Below are 13,566 nucleotides of genomic sequence, written 5' to 3' on the forward strand. Positions count from 1 at the left end.
GAACTCAAATTAGATCGACAGAAGAACATCGTTAGAATAACATTTCACGAATTTTCTTTACGATACCTACTGAAATATTAGCGTATTTTCTTGTTATTATTGTATATTTTTTGTTATTCGAGGTTAAGGTTCCGATTTTTTACAATTTGAAATATAATATTTGATATAGTAATGATGAGTTCTGTAATGTTGTATCAATGTTGCAACAATGTACCCTAATAAGAGGTTTCTAAGTATCACTCATAATCATCAGTTACTCAAGACCACGTGTCTGATACTAAGAAATACTCCGAATTGCCCGGGGCGCAATGCAATCCAATGTGCAATAAATTATCTATGCAAATGTAAAATATTCAACAGTAGGAAAAAAACTACATGTCCCAGTTTGTTATTTTCCGCCAGGAAATGTGACGCTTATATTATTCTAATTCTAAAAAATATTTTCTATATGTTGTGATTTTATATATTTACATAAATTATAGATTTTCTAGGAATAAGAAACTATAAGCACTAGATTTGTTTTTAACGTCCATAATAATATTTATATAAGCAATAGCTGCATTGTGATATCTGTAGATAAATAATGCACATCTACGCAGTATCGTTTTACTACCTATCGGTATTCACGAACATACCTAATAGCAAACACATCGATAACTATGAAACTTGAATAGCTCTACATTTAATTAGCAGATACCTTGTATATATCACGTTCAGTCTGGAATATTTTATTAATTTTATAAATATCTGAGTCATTAAAAGATAGGTAAGTACAACATAGTGAACATAGTGTTATATTTCGTAGTCGAGTTCATAAGGTTGCTAAAACAATGCGATTGCAGCTGCGGCCGTAGTATTGATTACACTCTTATCATGATTCGCAAATGAATGAAATGAAATATTAAACGATTCAACTTATTCTAATCGAAACAAATGTTATCTTTGTGTATTGTATAATGCATTTATATTAATTACATTTAAAGTAAGGATCCATTCACATTGTCAGTTTAACTTTTATTTAAACTTTTACTTTGAATGCTTGTCTCGCTGTCTTTTTATATAATAGTAATTTCTATCAAAAGCCAATAAAATTTATCAGAATTTACGCTACTAAGAATTAAATTATACTATCTGAGATCATAATTGTTTAGCCTACCTTTTAAGTGCATGTATCCGTTTTCCTGTTACTTCGACTGCATAGCAATGCAGTTTTCATCTCGACAAGTTAATCTCTGTGTGTTGAATCATAAATGTGTGCTATTAATAGAATCTCATAATAATGTGTGCGTAGAACTAATAATGGACGTCGGATATTTATTACCTTATAATCTCGCCTATTGTGATGTGCGTTGTAAAAATAAATAAAATGAAATAATACTAACTACGAGGTTGCAATTATTCACGTTATGGATGTATTCAAATATCCAGATCAAATAAGCATAGTCGTATGCTAATTCATTCGACTCAGTAGTTTTGTTAAAGGTTATTTAATAACTTATAAATGTTTTATAATTATCAGTCGGAGTAGAAAGTCGGATTGGTTACGCCTGAAATAGTCTGAATCATTGGCCAGGACATGGTAATTGATAGGTGTGGAGAGAATACGCAGAGACGGTTGTTATTAAAAGCACTTTAATGAATGGGGTATGTGATCTTGTTGTATAATTTTAAGAGTGATATTTAAGTGTCGCTTAGAGGTCGAGCAGTGTAGAAGTTCGCCCAAGGCTCTCAATCGCGAGTCGTCGACCCGCCGTCACCTTGCCTCGCGCCAACTTACGCAATTCGTTAATCTTATCATCTGCATGCGCACCCGCACGACCTCGATCTCCCCTCTCACCCCTCGCCGAATTTCGACGCCTACATTAACATCAATAGGTAAACCAAGTGAGGTCATCCCCAAAGTCGATTCTTGTTTAAAATTCGAAATGGGTAAGTACATTCACGACTACGACATCGAACTAGAACGAGTCTGTGTTACATGTTTGTTAGTGTTTTACCACCGTTGTAAATAAATATACAAGGCGTCTTTACTGTTAAGCATTTAATTTATTAAAATAGGTATTATTCTAATAAACTTACTTTAATTATTAACAAAAATCGCTAAGAAACAATCTACTTACTAAGTTACTGCCTTGAAGTATGTTTAATCAACTAAGGACAAAATAAAAATTCAGCACGATTTAAATATTCTCATAAAAGTGGTCTACGAATGAGTGCTACGGGCTTCGTAGCGCACAGATCGTTGGAAAAGCGCCGGAGAGAGGAGCGCTCGCGCCGGTGGGACGAACCTGCATGCGCGACACCCCGCGTATGAGCGCGCGTATTTATTCGCAAGGCCACGCCAGCGGCGCGCCAGTGCGCAGACGTCGGTCGCACGCGATATACAATCACTGAGTTCTCGGCGTCGCACTTTCGCGATTTACGTTCCGCGCACTAATGCTACGTTTCGTTTGCAACTAAATATAAAAATAAACATCAGTTATTTTTTATTTTTAAACAATAATAGACTGTAAAAATGATAACAATGCTGACAAATTCTAAACTATTGTGGGGGCTATGGCAAGTGGTGAACTACTGTGCGTCGCGTACTTCGCTGCCGCTGCTGTTGGTGGCGGGCGCGGCGGTGTTGGTGCTTCGGCTGGCGTCGCTGGTGCGTGAAATTCGCAAGCTGCCGCCCGGCCCGTGGGGCCCACCTGTCGTCGGCTACCTACCCTTTCTCGGAGTCCGCCACAAGACCTTCCTGGAGCTGGCTCGCAACTACGGCGCTCTGTTCTCCGCAAGACTCGGAAATCAGTTGACGATCGTACTCAGCGACTACAAGCTTATCAGGGAAGCTTTTCGGAGAGAAGAATTTACCGGACGCCCCAGCACTCCACTTATGCATACTCTGGATGGTCTTGGTGAGTACTATTATTTTATTTACTAAGCATTTTATGAAACCTACTTTTATAAAAATTACGTTTTTAGTTATCGATCACCATAAAAAATCTGTTTAAAGTAATATAAATATTTACTTAGAAAATATAAGCAATTGTGTGTGAAAATTTTAGTGGCTTGAAATAAATAGAAGTATTAAAAGTTATGAGTGTAAAAATGAAGCCGGTAAATGCAGTGCACATGTGCATGTGGGCGTCATTGGTCGGTTGTCCCTCCCGGCGCGGCGGCGTGCGCTCGCGCCGCCCACATACGTTGAGCCCTCGTTATAACGCCTCCCTCTCCACAGGCATCATCAACAGCGAGGGCCGCCTCTGGAAGAGCCAACGTCGCTTCTTGCACGACAAACTCCGCGAGTTCGGCATGACTTACATGGGAAACGGCAAGAAAATCATGGAAGGAAGAATTAAGGTTGGTTATCTTTGACTTTCGTATCGATTGAATGTCTTATCGTGATAATAATGTAAATCCGTCCTAAAAAATGTTTGTCAACAATACTAAGTAGGATTTTTTCCAACAGAACGAAGTGTACGACCTTATCGCAAACTTGCACCGTGCGGAGGGCGCACCTATCGACGCTAACCCCCTACTCGCCTTGGGCGTGTCCAACGTCATCTGCGGCATTACCATGTCCGTGCGCTTCGGACACGGCGATGTTCGCTTTGAGAGGCTTAACAATTTGATCGAGGAGGGAATGCGGCTTTTTGGCGAAGTACACTACGGAGAATATATTCCACTATACAATGTAAGTTATTGACTTAATCAGTTTTATTTTATGAAATATCTTTTATATTTACTGAATCTAATACATCGAAAACAAATAGCAATTACTTAAAAAATGATTTCTTTGTGCAGTATCTTCCCGGCAAAGCCCAAGCACAGGAGAAAGTGGCGAAGAATCGCGAAGAAATGTTCGCTTTCTACCAAACCCTGATTGACGAGCATCGTGAAACTCTTGATATCGACAACGTGAGAGATCTCATCGATGTCTACTTGATCGAGATCGAAAAGGCCAAGACTGAGGGCAGAGCCGGAGAACTGTTTGAAGGCAGAGATCACGGTAAGTTTTTCATTAAAATATAATACTGCCGCAAACTGAATTTTTACTTATATTTCTAAACCTTTCTGACTGTAGAGTTTAGTATTTATGTTATGATATTTTCCACAGAACTGCAATTGAAACAAATCCTGGGAGATCTTTTCTCGGCTGGTATGGAAACGATCAAATCTTCTCTGCTGTGGATGATTGTGTTCATGTTGAGAAATCCCGACGTAAAGAGGCGCGTACAAGAAGAGCTCGATGCCGTCATCGGTCGCGAGCGTCTGCCAACCATCGAAGATATGCCAAACCTCCCTTACACTGAAACCACAATCTTGGAAACTCTTCGCATGTCCAACATCGTACCCCTCGCTACCACACATTCACCAACAAAGTAAGTACAATCAACTTTATGAAAATGTCGCACATCGTTATTGTCAAAAAGTAATGAATGTAACACTAATAGTTTTTTTTTTCTCTAGGGATGTCCATCTCAACGGATACAGAATACCCGCGGGCTCTCAAGTCGTGCCTCTCATCAACTGCGTACACATGGACCCCACCCTGTGGGACGAGCCCAACAAGTTCAACCCCAGCCGGTTCATCGACGAGACGGGCAAGATCAGGCGGCCGGAGTTCTTCATGCCGTTCGGCGTGGGCAGGCGGATGTGCCTGGGCGACGTGCTGGCGCGCATGGAGATGTTCATGTTCTTCGCGTGCATGATGCACCAGTTCGACGTGCAGATGGAGGCGGGCGACGCGCCGCCGTCGCTGGAGGGCACGGTGGGCGCAACCATCGCGCCGCAAGCGTTCCGCGTGCGCTTCGAGCCGCGCGCCGCCGCCGCGCCCGCCGCGCTCGCGCTGGCGCCCGACCACCCGCACCTGCGTCACGTCGGCGCGCACTAGCGCCCGCCAGCGCCCGCCAGCTCCGAGCTCGCGCCGCCTTGCAGCATTGCCGCCACACACCCACCAGTATTCAATGATCACTCGTTTTAGAGCGCATCGACAACCATTTATTTAAGTCTTTATTATATAAGTTACGACATCGCCCCGGCGATGGTCGAGGCTGTGCATAAAGTGTTCAATTAAATAGTAGACCGATCGTTAGATATATTGATATTCCCATCGTTGAGATTATAAAATGACATTTGTGTGAATTTGCAGTATTAGCGCGTTGGTAGACTAGAACGATAGAATCTTCGGCAAATCACACCATGGCACAATCGTATATTTAAGAGTTACGTTCTAAGTTCTAGTACCTATACCAAAATAAATGTAGAATTCTAGGTCATTATTTATTAGTGTCACTTGAGAGAATGTGGTTTGATGTGTGTGATCTCATGTTTGTTGCGTTACGTTAGAGTTTAGCATTAAGGTTTGTAAGTGTTCATATAAATGTCTAGTATAACATGTACCTATCAGGAGTATGAAGTAACATTCCATGGTAGTGTAACAACCAGCAACTAGTCTAGAGCGACGTCGTCGCTAAGTAGAAATAACGCCTATCGATAGTGTTCGTGTAGTGGACTAAAATTCACATTGTTTGCAACCAAGTTGCTCTGTACTGAACTTCAGTTGAATAAGTCTGTTAGCTCGCAGCTCACCGTTGTTTGTTGAACTATCTTATAAGCTTTGTATATAATGCACTACTTTAAAATATCAATGTACAGTTTAGGAAATAAATTAATAGAAAAATATTGATTTGAACCTCTTGTTTTATTCCCAACTCTACAAAACCTCAATCTATTCAGTGAAATACTGAGAATCAGTTTTAGCAGAAAAATAATATAAAAAAAACCATTTTGCGCCGTATTTTATACAGACATGATAAATTGGTCTCCACGTTAAAATACAGAGTTGTTTTTGTTTGAAAAACCAATGGAGCCTCTCAAAATATAATTAATCAAGTAGTTTTTCTCGGTTAAGATAATCCATTCCGATAATATATTGAAGCTTAATTCGTATTGCTTACAAAACACAGAGTTTGTTGAACTTTTGGTCTTTCGTAACCAACGTATTTAAATTATTTAAACTGAATTAAACTGGTATGCCAGTTTGTAAAGGTGCAGTTGCGTGAACATAAACAGTATTAAGTAATGTTCGGGGTGAATGACCCTCTGACAAGCTACGTCATCGATGTAGGTACATAGACTTGCCTACAATTCCTACGAACGAGGGTATCGACTGCGCGACATTACTCACGGTCTTTCCCATTAGTCATAGGGGACTGTTACTACCGATAAGCCATTGTTTCATTCATGAAAAAATGTAGTAGCAAACTACCTACTAAAACTGGTTAATAATACGTCATCGCAGTGTCAATCGTTTCAACATACCTAATTCAAAACTACATCACTGATCAATTTTTATACCAACTTAATTTCGTGCATCAGAAATATTTCTGATTTGATTCGTTAGTCAGCGTCTACTAATCTTTTAATTATAGTGGCCAAAAAAGCAATATTTTTATAATTTTAATATAGCCCTGCCGCCCCAGGTACCTTCAAAATTCATTAAAATATGACAAGGGATATTTGACAAATCATTGCCAATAAATATATCGATTGATCAAGATAAGTTTTGATATTTTGGGAACTTATATTTTGTACCCACTTAAACTGTCAAGGCATAAAAAAGATCTTCATATTTAGTGATACCCAGACCCTACAATCTGATTGTAGAGTTCCAACAGAGTCTGACAAATGTTACTGCTGAATTCAAGTGTTTGGTTAGGATTTTTAATTATAAGAGAGGTCGAAACAAAAAGTTATGAAAACTATTTATTTAAAGACTAAATTAAGATTGAAGAAAAGCACACAGTGTATTTAAATTTAAAGAGGATCGCAATAAAAGTCTGCTTGTGGAGGTGCAAGAGTGACACCGACGGTGCCTTGCATTTCTTCAGTGGAAGGTGGTTCGGAAGCTAGTCGTACTCGTCTGCGACGAAACAGCCGCGCGATTAAACCGCAAGCCAGCATCCGAGATAACTCATCACCGGGACACATGCGCTTCCCTAGAAATAAACATTACATGTAAGTAGTATTTTAAACTTTAAACCTAAGTACGAAGTATTTCTTGGGTTAAACCACTTACAATGTGAAAGGAAACACACTACTCAACTAGGGAATTTAATTGGAATTAAACTAATAGCTGTCAACCTTTTGTAGAAAGAACGTAATCGCATACACTGAAATAATTTATTTTTGCTCAATATTTATCAATTATTGTTATTATGTTTTTAATGTACCGTTCTCAAAAGAGCTGTACCCGTTTTACTACCGAAGGATTTACGGGAACCGCAAGAGAATTTCCCCTCAAGAGTTGTATCAAGCGCAGTCAGTCATAAATTTACAATTTCTCTCCATGGAATTTGCTTTTTTTACTGCCACGTCTGGCTTAAAACGTAAAAAGAATTTTAAAAAGTAGTTTTGGAAGCTTAGCGAGCTCGATTTTATTTTATTTTAATCGTCTGGCCGTCTGGATGAAATAAATGTGGAACCCATAACATATGTCTACGACGCAGATTTTATCTACTATAGCAGCCGTTGGTAGCTGTCTAGCGAGACTGCGGTATGTCCAAATAGACAAAAGGAACAATTCTGCCTATAACAAATGTACGACAGTCATATCTCATAGCATACCTGGAGTTTATTTACTGTCGAGATTACTCTGACAAGCTGTCTGAAGCGGTGACGGTATTCTAAATGAAAGCTCGTAATATCTACTGTAATACAAACAACCGTTTCCCTTGCATCGCAGTAAGTTAGGTTAGGAATAAAAGGTATATAAGGAGTACAAAAAGTTCGCCTCACCTGTTTGAAAAGGTATAAACTCTTGTGGTTTCAGCAGACTACCATCCTCGGCTAAGAAACGGCTTGGTCTGAATTCCTCTGGTTCGTCCCATACTTTAGGATCCATGTGTAGAGCCCACTGAAGCGGTATAACCATAGCCCCTTTCGGAATGACGTAGTCACCTAAATACGTAGTCTAAAAGTGAAACAAAGTGATATTATTTTTTTACAGCAAGTTCCTTTTACCAAATGTTAAGTTTTACGGGAGAGTAAACAACGTTATATTTATTTCTAGATTCCTAACTTTTAATTAAAAAGAACACTTACTTCGATTTAACAGTTTGCGTTTTATTAAACAGCGTCGCAGTCTCTACCCCTTCAAAAGGTTTTATCTTAACTACGCCAATAAACACGAAACGAGATACGAGTTAAGCTTTCACAATATGAATACCATTTACTGCAATATAATTTTCATAAAAAGTCTTATGATAATACTTATTTAAACTGTAACTAAATGTGCATATTTACAAATTAATGATTGATAACGCGTAATAATTTTGCGTGAAAAGTAAAAATATTCTAAGTTATAGTTTCCTTAAGCTTATGTACCTAATACCAATATCGATCGTTTACGGGTCATCAATAGTTGTTACGCGTTGCTTTCCCCTTTGGGAATTCCCTGTGGGAAATTTAAAACATGTCGATCTAATGGACTGACTTCTGTGTAGGTACTTACTTCTACACAGCCGTGGGGAATGCCGACCGGCACAATGGACCGAATACGTTGAGTCTCACAAATGGCTGCCATTAGCTGAGGCAACCTAGAACTATCAATTTCGTCTTCATTCGGGCATTCTGAAAGAATTTCTTTGCGAACTTTTTCCTGAAAGTAAAAAATATTTAGTTACCTAAAAGAACGATGTGGTTTATAAAAGGAAAACAACATTTTAGCATTCGTATAAGGGAATAGCGAAACAATTCCGACAGTACATTTCCTACGATAAAAAATAACCTAATCGTTTTCCCTACGCGACCCAACTTCGATATTCTCGTTCGCGTCGCACCAGCAATTTTATATATTAAATATACTACATACTATCCCTGCATACCTCTTTTTATTAAAATACGCTTTGCTGAGAAATGTGTCTGCATTTTGTATATACTTTTATCATATTAAACGGTGGTTAGTGAGTGGTAGAACATCAACCTGTCAAGTCGACTAAGCGACATGGTGACTGACTTGACATTCAATTATGAAAAATATTATGTTTTAACAAAGACTATTGTATAATTTGTGCGAATAAATTCACCTGTTCCTCGGGATAAAGGGCCATATACAGTAAGAACCAGGCTAAGGTAACTGACGTGGTATCAAGACCAGCTCCAAACATATCAGCTAATAAGTAAAGCAATTGCTCGTCGGATGTGTAGCGAGCATTTTCATCCCCACTTTCAAACCGTTTCTTCTGCTCCTGAAGGAAGTTGTCCAGAATACACTCGCCATCAGTTGGAATCAAAATATTCGGGTCGAAGTAATGTTCCTCTGTATTGGAGGCGTGCTTGCTGTACTTGATACATTTTATATGGCCCTCCGGATGTTCGTCAAATAGATTGTCGTGCAAAGGATAAGCTGCTCCTTTTGGTTTTGTAATACCAATCATTTTTCGTCGTTTTTCAATGATGCTTGCGTAGAGTCTGTGCGTTTGAGCCTGTCCACGTGTCAGGACTTCTATCGTCTTTCGGGTTGATGATGAAATAAATCTAAAAAAGGTTATTGTTGAAATAAATATTTTCGCGCTCTCAGTTTTCCAATAAGTTCCATGAAAGCATCATAATGTAGTGTAATGCTTTGATAAAATGACTGGCATTACCTTACAAACGGTAAAAAGTTGACAACACCGGCGACACCCATTTCGTGACACCCCTCCTCTTGAATTTGTCTAAACCAATGCCAAGTCTTATCCTCCGGTGGAAATTTGAACCCGAATATGATTTCATTGACGACATTTCCTAAGGAATTGGAGAGCATACGAGGTAGATCCATTGGTGAGCCACCAGCTTTTTCCACGTTCTAAAATACATTAAGGTTTTTATGATCATTGGCACATAGATATTTCAAAATCAATTGGTATTCTGATTGAAATCGTGCACTTGTACTCGTAGTATAAGACTATCTTATAGATGTTTTTATGATGCGGTCAGAACTTATTAAATGTAATCTAGACTAAACTAATAATATTGTAACTGGGCAAGGATGCAGATTATCTGCGCTCACACTGATTAACTTAAAATGCACATGAATGTTGTTCTAGATGCAAAAGTTGAAGGTTTTATTTAAAGAGTCAAGCAATGTCATCGAAAGGCCACATTAGTATTAATGTTAGCCTTTTGACCTACACCTATCAATAAATAGGACAGTGAACTAAATTCTAGGAATTAATTTATTTGCGAAAGGTTACTAATGCTCAGAGGTCAAAACGACAACATGAATATGAAAAATAAAGAACTTTTGGCAGACATCGCATCCATAACATAAATCATTAAAATATTTAAATATTATATTAGGTACGACCTTTTGGCGGTAACTTTAGTCGTCTGCTAAATATTGTAATATTTAATGTAAAAGAATAATCTTACTTCCAACAGTTCATACACCCCCGACGCGATCCGTTTCTCCAACTTTTCCCGCGACACGCTGTGTTTACTCATGCCGAAGCTTTTTAGCCAAGTAGTTACCAACTTTCTTTGGTCCTTCCACAGCCCTCCCTCGGCACAAATAATACCTACAACAACATTGTACGTGAACAGAGAACCAATCGTTCGTCTGAAAGTAATATCGTTATTTTCTTACCATTTCCTTGCATAATGCCGTGAGTCAAAAACAACGGTGCTCTTCCAGAAAAGCTGTCCCTTGAAAAAGCTTCTCTTATTAGTTTATGGTCTGAAAGTACGACCGTGTACACGCTGCCCATATCAATACCGTAGATTGGACCATAATCCTTAGATAATTTTGTCAGCGTTAGATGAGGTTGATGGCGATCGATGAAAGGTAAATAACCTAGGATTGGCAGTCCCCAAGGTCCAGGAGGCCGAGTCTGCCATTCTTTTAGTTTTTTACATATCCAAAACCCGCCGACGAACGTGCACATGAATAAGAATAAAAGGTCCATCTTGAACTAAAACAAAAGACATTTCGTGCATGTTATTAACCTATTAAACAGTAGATGAGAATCTACGCAAAAAGATGTCTCGAACGCTCGAGAACTTTGAACGGAACACACTCAATGTTTGTAAAAAAAGGTCTGCTGACTCTTTGTCTGCCCTTTGTTCTCACATAAGTCTCGACTCCAGAAATGTAAATTATCCGGTAGCAGGTACAACACAAAAAATAGAAGTGATTAATTTTATGCCAAATAGTGACTTTTAAAATAGACACCAAAGAGATTAATGTGAATCGGTTACCCGAATTTTTCTGTCTGGCTGCTTATATATCTGTCGAGCTTTCACAGCTAAGACGCCGTACCTATTTAGAAGATAGTTACAATAATAAAGTTTCTTTAATGATAATAATATATTACATTATTTTATCTTATACAAATCTATTTGAAGTTGAAGTTTTGATGTTTTACCTAATAAATAAAATGCCATATTATCCTTTAATATGCACCGTTATCGTGTTCCTGGCATTTATTATAGAGTTGCTAAATAAACGTAATCAGATATATTTGCAGTGTTTCTTGATTGCAAAATGTTATCTCCAATTTGTACCGAATTCATTTTTTCTTGTCGGAATTTAATCTACTGGCATAGTTGTATTTTTTAAAATCAATCAAATTGCATAGATAAAGCTCTGCATAACTTTATATTTCATTTTCAATTTTACACATATTTGACGCGGGCGGTACCGTGCGTATAAGCTAGTTTATAAACACGTCACGAATTGTTGAAACAACGTAAGTGGCTAGATATCGCGAGTTCGCTTTTATTATAAAATTATGTTTTAAAGCCATTGTTAGATATTAGTTGTTTCTAGGTAAGTACGTTTTTAAAAGCTTTCATTTCTATCTTTGTGAAGTCTTTCGTAATACAAGATTCATTCTCGTAGCAGATGTTGCTTTATAACACTTGTTACGCAAAATGAAAAATGAGGGTATTTATAAAATATAATATAAAATGAATAAATAATATATGACAACTATTATTTGTGTTTTATGTATTTTCTTTTGTACGTTTTCGGTTACCATATTGCATTTATAAACTTCATGTTGATATCATCAAATTTTATTTAAATTCAAAATTAAATAGTTTAATGACGAAAGACTACAGCAATTAGCATTATCTTAAATTTGAGAAGTTCAAATGAGCGAATTTTATAGCGATATTTTTAAACGATATATAAAAACGATAGCTCACCTTGTACGTCACTGGAGCTACGTACAAAAAATCGCAAGTACATGTATTTTGTTAAATAAACAGCAATAAAGATAAGAACTTTCGTAATTGACGACACAGCGTCCAAACGTCATTCATTCATATCTCTATCGTGTCTATGGTATCACGATCAGTGGTGCCAACCGTATAACACAAAAAAACAACGTGACGCTCGCTTTAATAACTTTTTGTGATAACTTGTTGCAATAAATCAATTTAACTAAGGACATATCAATTTATGAGTTAAACACAATGTAAATAAGTTACACTCACCTGATTTTACTTATGATTTCAGGATGCAAGCACAGAAATTACACGAAATACTATTTAATCTCGGAACGAGGAGTGCCGGCGACGCGCCACCTATCTTGCGCGGGGCCTCTGATCACGTGGCTTGACTACCAGCGACTGCTCCAAGTGCAACAATAGCGGGATAATTCAAAAATTATAATCCCAAATTTGAATTGGAAGAAGAAATTTGGTTTTTAAATTTTAATTGAATTTCAAATTTATTATCGGTCCCTTCCAGAGATCGTATTCCGATAAGTTTAAAAGCGTTCGCATTTTGATTGCAGTTCAGCATCCATTGGCCGATCCTTTAATACGAACAAAAATATTGTTGGTGCTAAATTGTCAATGTAAACATTTTTTTGGTGTTCACCAAAAGATCGGTTCACGTTCTCCCTGTCTCATATACTTTGCGCAGGTAAGCGCTAATTTGTACGCAAAAGTATTCAGCTTCGATGTTAACTTATTTTTATACAGTTAGAAATTTTGGGAATCCTCCTAGAATGTTCGCTATTCGAAACTTCGACAGAGTACCTACATACATATGTTATCTATTACATCCTCATCTTGTTGTTTAGCAAACGAAGCAACAGTGTTATTATTAAAACAACTTACCCGTAAAATAAAGATTTAACTTACATAATAGCGAAGAAGATTACTATTCATAAGGTAGAAGGCCGAATTCATAACATTCATTCATTACGTCGTGTTAGTCCATTTTCAAAAGGAAAACTATAATATTAAGATATCGAATAGAGAACATAAGTCACTTATAAAAATTATACATAGAAGTTTGGAGCCCGCAATATTTTTAACAAAACGGCTAATAATTTTAAAAAAAGTAAACTATATTAGCGTTAAAGTGATAAATCCTAGAAAAATATAAATAAAGGTAACATTGTGTAGAGTAATCGTGTTCTTGCCACGGAACACATGGAACTATCCCGCATTCGCACTTATCCATTATCTGAAAAGGAAATAAAAACACACGTCATAGCTTATTTACGTAAACGGACTTTTTCCCCTTTGATTTACATTGTTATATCAGTAACATACGTAGGTAACACGAAGTAACATCATAGA

General features: G+C 37.6%; 2 protein-coding genes across 3 annotated transcripts; one reads left to right on the top strand and one right to left on the bottom strand.

The window, feature by feature from the left end:
- Positions 1-2,337: 2,337 nt before the first annotated feature.
- LOC142972298 (cytochrome P450 18a1-like) lies at positions 2,338-5,680 on the top strand. The gene is made up of 6 exons (XM_076113286.1): positions 2,338-2,900; positions 3,224-3,345; positions 3,455-3,679; positions 3,790-3,994; positions 4,103-4,367; positions 4,456-5,680. Exons 1-6 carry the CDS (start codon positions 2,516-2,518, stop codon positions 4,877-4,879), a joined length of 1,626 nt encoding a protein of 541 aa, XP_075969401.1. The 5' UTR covers positions 2,338-2,515; the 3' UTR covers positions 4,880-5,680.
- A 1,067-nt stretch (positions 5,681-6,747) lies between these two features.
- On the bottom strand, positions 6,748-13,345 carry phtm (cytochrome P450 enzyme phantom). Of its 2 annotated transcripts, none has more exons than XM_076113288.1 (8): positions 12,469-13,345; positions 10,616-10,940; positions 10,402-10,547; positions 9,636-9,835; positions 9,075-9,525; positions 8,501-8,647; positions 7,786-7,960; positions 6,748-6,986 (listed from the first exon to the last, which is right to left on the bottom strand). In XM_076113288.1, the coding sequence occupies exons 2-8, from the start codon at positions 10,932-10,934 to the stop codon at positions 6,805-6,807; spliced, it is 1,620 nt and encodes a 539-aa protein (XP_075969403.1). In that variant the 5' UTR covers positions 10,935-10,940; positions 12,469-13,345; the 3' UTR covers positions 6,748-6,804. The 2 variants fall into 2 exon arrangements, with proteins under 2 accessions (XP_075969403.1, XP_075969404.1); XM_076113289.1 differs by lacking the exon at positions 12,469-13,345 and adding an exon at positions 12,178-12,268.
- Between the last annotated feature and the right edge of the window lie 221 nt (positions 13,346-13,566).

The sequence above is a fragment of the Anticarsia gemmatalis genome, chromosome 4 (assembly GCF_050436995.1).
Source record: "Anticarsia gemmatalis isolate Benzon Research Colony breed Stoneville strain chromosome 4, ilAntGemm2 primary, whole genome shotgun sequence".
Classification (NCBI taxonomy): Eukaryota; Metazoa; Arthropoda; class Insecta; order Lepidoptera; family Erebidae; genus Anticarsia; species Anticarsia gemmatalis.